General features: G+C 68.7%; 1 protein-coding gene across 1 annotated transcript in view; it reads left to right on the forward strand.

The window, feature by feature from the left end:
* Positions 1–5,000, forward strand: part of LOC136569633 (collagen, type I, alpha 1b-like) — a 9,459-nt gene that overhangs the window by 3,996 nt on the left and 463 nt on the right. The window contains exons 5-11 of the mRNA XM_066570028.1: positions 1–106; positions 341–506; positions 1,686–2,023; positions 2,350–2,499; positions 3,098–3,328; positions 3,604–3,782; positions 4,783–5,000. The exon at positions 1–106 is cut by the window's left edge and continues 1,007 nt beyond it; the exon at positions 4,783–5,000 is cut by the window's right edge and continues 463 nt beyond it. Coding sequence (XP_066426125.1) covers positions 1–106; positions 341–506; positions 1,686–2,023; positions 2,350–2,499; positions 3,098–3,328; positions 3,604–3,782; positions 4,783–5,000 — 1,388 coding nt within the window. The remainder of the gene's footprint in view (positions 107–340; positions 507–1,685; positions 2,024–2,349; positions 2,500–3,097; positions 3,329–3,603; positions 3,783–4,782) is intronic.

Consider the following 5,000-nt stretch of genomic DNA (forward strand, 5'->3'; position numbering starts at 1 on the left):
GGAGGCGGCCGACAACAGCGACCCCTTGGTGAACTTCCGCAGCCGGCCGAGACAACAGGTCTACCCGGCCGGCGCCGAAATTGCACTAAGTCCCGCCGGAGCCGAGGTAGACCTGGTGTCCCCGGCCGGAGCGAGGTAGACCTGGTGTCCCCGGCCGGAGCCGGGGTAGACCTGTTGTCCCCGGCCGGAGCGAGGTAGACCTGGTGTCCCCGGCCGGAGCCGGGGGTAGACCTGTTGTCCCCGGCCGGAGCCGGGGTAGACCCGGTGTCCCCGGGCGGAGCCGGAGTAGACGTGTTGTCCCCGGGCGGAGCCAGGGTAGACGTGTTGTCCCCGGCCGCAGCCGGGGTAGACCTGGTGTCCCCGGCCGGAGCCGGGGTAGACCTGGTGTCCCCGGCCGGAGCCGGGGTAGACCTGGTGTCCCCGGCCGGAGCCCGCCACCCGGGGGCAAGGCGGGCCCCCGGCGGACCCCGGAGCGAGGTAGACCTGTTGTCCCCGGCCGGAGCGAGGTAGACCCGGTGTCCCCGGGCGGAGCCGGGGTAGACCTGATGTCCCCGGCCGGAGCGAGGTAGACGTGTTGTCCCCGGGCGGGAGCCGGGGTAGACCTGGTGTCCCCGGGCGGAGACGGGGTAGACCCGGTGTCCCCGGGCGGAGCCGAGGTAGACGTGTTGTCCCCGGGCGGAGCCGGGGTAGACCTGATGTCCCCGGCCGGAGCGAGGTAGACCTGGTGTCCCCGGGCGGAGCCGGGGTAGACCTGGTGTCCCCGGGCGGAGACGGGGTAGACCCCGGTGTCCCCGGGCGGAGCCGAGGTAGACGTGTTGTCCCCGGGCGGAGCCGGGGTAGACGTGTTGTCCCCGGCCGCAGCCGGGGTAGACCTGGTGTCCCCGGGTGGAGCCGGAGTAGACCTGTTGTCCCCGGGCGGAGCCGGAGTAGACGTGTTGTCCCCCGGGCGGAGCCGGGGTAGACCTGTTGTCCCTATCCAGCTGGGGTAGACCTGGTGTCCCCACAGAGCTGGGGCTAGACCTGGTGTCCCCGGCCGCAGCGGAGCTAGACCTGGTGTCCCCGACCGGAGCCGGGGTAGACCTGATGAGCCGGGTCCGGCTCGGATCCATGGTAGACCTCCTGTCCCCCTGTCGTCGCCCGCCCCCCGGGCACCTCGCCGTGCCCGGCGACCCCGGAGCCGGGCGAAGCTCACAGCCTCATAACACCCCGGAGCCAGATGGCTCGATCGACCCCGTCCCACAAAATGAACCCCAACCCCACCCTTCAAGACCAATACATGTTTTCGATTTTTTTTGTTGTTCTTTGGGGGAATTTGGTTTGGGTTTGTTTTGGTTTTTTGTTCCTTGTTTTGGGTTTTTGGGGGGGGCGGGGGGGGGGGGGGGGGGCTGTTTTGGGGTTTTTTTGGGGTTTTTTTGGGGTTTTTTTCCAGTTGCTTTGGCTTTCTCTGATACTGATGCTGATTTTTGAGGTTGGTTTTTTTGGGGGGGTTGGGGGGCTTGTGGTTTGGATTTGGGTTTTCTTGGGTTGTCCCCCACCCCCCCGCCCCCCCCCCCCCCCGCCCCTTTTTCTTTACTCCTTTCCTGAAAGAAGGGCTCTTCTATTTGCTTGGAACGAGAAACTTATCCGGGAAAGCAAACCAACCAAAAAATTGACCAATTTTATTTCTTTTTCTTTCGTATCGGAAGCGCTCCCAGCCGAGCCGACGGGCAAGCCGAGGCCTGTGCTCTGCCTGCTGACACGCTGAACTGGCCAAACAGCGCCGCCACCACCCACCCCCCGCTCTGCCCCGCCACGCCCTCCTGGGGGGGACCCTACCCAGGCCAGCCCCCCTGGCCCCGATGCGGCTCGCCCCGCCCCGCCCCGCCCCGCCCCTTCCCTCCCCTCCCCTCCCCGCCCCGCCCCGCCCCGCCCCGCCCGCCGGTAGAGGCGACGGCGGCCGCCGGCACCGCCGCCAGCACACAGGCGCTGTGTGTGACTTTCGGGCGGGTTGTTTCACGGTCCGCAGAGGTCTTCGGCCCTCGACGTGACTCTAGGGGGCCGTGGGGGCTCGGTGCCGAGGCGCCCGGGGCCGGCACGAAGCCACCGGCCCTCGTCCGCACAGAGACAGAAACAGTGACACACGCGCAACCCCCTTCCCCCCCCCCCCACCACTAACCCTCACCCTAACCCTAACCCTAACCCTAACCCTAACCCTAACCCTAACCCTAGTCCTAACCTCCCCCCCCCCCCCGCCACTAACCCTAACCCTAACCGTAACCCTAAGGCACGGCCACCCCTGCAAGCTACCACACCGCCGCGCGTGAAAGGAAGGCGCGGCCAACCATCCCCGCCCCCTCGCCACCCCCCCAGGCACCTCCACCCGGCCCCCCTGCCACCCGCGCGCGCGCAGCCGCCCGCCCATAGGCATTCACGCTCTGGCGTGGCCTCTCTCCCTGGCCCTGGCCCTGCCCCGGCCCCTGGCCCGGCCCGCTCTGTGGCAGCCGCAGCCGGCCATGGGCGGTTGGGGGCGCCCCGCCCTCCCCCATCAGCCTCCCCGGCGCTGTCTGCATACTTTTCCCGCTTGCTAGTCTGCCGTAGGCCAAGGCCGGCCCGGGACAACAGGTCTACCCAAGAGCCTGGGACAAGAGGTCTACCCCACGGGGCCTGGGACATCAGGTCTACCCCGGCGGCCCAGGACAACAGGTCTAGCCCGGCGGCCCGGGACAACAGGTCTACCCAAGCGGCCTGGGACAACAGATCTACCCGGAAGCCTAGGCCAACAGGTCTACGCCCAGGACAACAGGTCTACCCAAGGGGCCTGGGACAACAGGTCTACCCCGGAGGCCTCGGACATCAGGTCTACCCCGGCGGCCTAGGACATCGACGTGACTCTAGGGGGCCGTGGGGGCTCGGTGCCGAGGCGCCCGGGGCCGGCACGAAGCCACCGGCCCTCGTCCGCACAGAGACAGAAACAGTGACACACGCGCAACCCCCTTCCCCCCCCCCCCCCACTAACCCTCACCCTAACCCTAACCCTAACCCTAACCCTAACCCTAACCCTAGTCCTAACCTCCCCCCCCCCCCCGCCACTAACCCTAACCCTAACCGTAACCCTAAGGCACGGCCACCCCTGCAAGCTACCACACCGCCGCGCGTGAAAGGAAGGCGCGGCCAACCATCCCCGCCCCCTCGCCACCCCCCCCAGGCACCTCCACCCGGCCCCCCTGCCACCCGCGCGCGCGCAGCCGCCCGCCCATAGGCATTCACGCTCTGGCGTGGCCTCTCTCCCTGGCCCTGCCCCGGCCCCTGGCCCGGCCCGCTCTGTGGCAGCCGCAGCCGGCCATGAGCGGTTGGGGGAGCCCCGCCCTCCCCCATCAGCCTCCCCGGCGCTGTCTGCATACTTTTCCCGCTTGCTAGTCTGCCGTAGGCCAAGGCCGGCCCGGGACAACAGGTCTACCCAAGAGCCTGGGACAAGAGGTCTACCCCACGGGGCCTGGGACATCAGGTCTACCCCGGCGGCCCAGGACAACAGGTCTAGCCCGGCGGCCCGGGACAACAGGTCTACCCAAGCGGCCTGGGACAACAGGTCTACCCGGAAGCCTAGGCCAACAGGTCTACGCCCAGGACAACAGGTCTACCCAAGGGGCCTGGGACAACAGGTCTACCCCGGAGGCCTCGGACATCAGGTCTACCCCGGCGGCCTAGGACATCGACGTGACTCTAGGGGGCCGTGGGGGCTCGGTGCCGAGGCGCCCGGGGCCGGCACGAAGCCACCGGCCCTCGTCCGCACAGAGACAGAAACAGTGACACACGCGCAACCCCCTTCCCCCCCCCCCCCCCCCCCCACTAACCCTCACCCTAACCCTAACCCTAACCCTAACCCTAACCCTAACCCTAACCCTAACCCTAGTCCTAACCTCCCCCCCCCCCCCCGCCACTAACCCTAACCCTAACCGTAACCCTAAGGCACGGCCACCCCTGCAAGCTACCACACCGCCGCGCGTGAAAGGAAGGCGCGGCCAACCATCCCCGCCCCCTCGCCACCCCCCCCAGGCACCTCCACCCGGCCCCCCTGCCACCCGCGCGCGCGCAGCCGCCCGCCCATAGGCATTCACGCTCTGGCGTGGCCTCTCTCCCTGGCCCTGCCCCGGCCCCTGGCCCGGCCCGCTCTGTGGCAGCCGCAGCCGGCCATGAGCGGTTGGGGGAGCCCCGCCCTCCCCCATCAGCCTCCCCGGCGCTGTCTGCATACTTTTCCCGCTTGCTAGTCTGCCGTAGGCCAAGGCCGGCCCTGGACAAGAGGTCTACCCCACGGGGCCTGGGACAACAGGTCTACCCAAGGGGCCGGGCTGCTGTAGGCGAGGGCCCGCCCGGGGACAACAGGTCTACCCCAAGGGGCCCGGGACAACAGGTCTACCCCGGAGGCCTAGGACAACAGGTCTACCCCGGCGGCCCGGGACAACAGGTCTACCCCGAAGCCTAGGACAACAGGTCTAGCCCGGCGGCCCGGGACAACAGGTCTACCCAAGGGGCCTGGGACAACAGGTCTACCCCAAGGGGCCGGGCTGCCGTAGGCGAGGGCCCGCCCGTGGACGACAGGTCTACCCCCAGGGCCTGGGATCACAGGTCTACCCAGGGCCTGGGACAACAGGTCTACCCCGAAGCCTAGGACAACAGGTCGAGCCCGGCGGCCCGGGACAACAGGTCTACCCCGGAGGCCTGGGACAAGAGGTCTACCCCAAGGGGCCTGGGACAAGAGGTCTACCCCAAGGGGCCTGGGATATCAGGTCTACCCCGGAGGCCTAGGACAACAGGTCTACCCCGGAGGCCCAGGACAACAGGTCTACCCAAGGGGCCCGGGACAACAGGTCTACCCCGGAGGCCTCGGACATCAGGTCTACGCCGGAAGCCCGGGACAACAGGTCTACTCAAGGGGTCTCGGGCGACAGGTCTACCCCGAAGGCCCAGGACATCAGGTCTACCCCGGAAGCCCGGGACAACAGGTCTACCCCGGAGGCCCGGGA

This window comes from Molothrus aeneus, unplaced genomic scaffold (genome assembly GCF_037042795.1).
Source record: "Molothrus aeneus isolate 106 unplaced genomic scaffold, BPBGC_Maene_1.0 scaffold_181, whole genome shotgun sequence".
NCBI lineage: Eukaryota > Metazoa > Chordata > Aves > Passeriformes > Icteridae > Molothrus > Molothrus aeneus.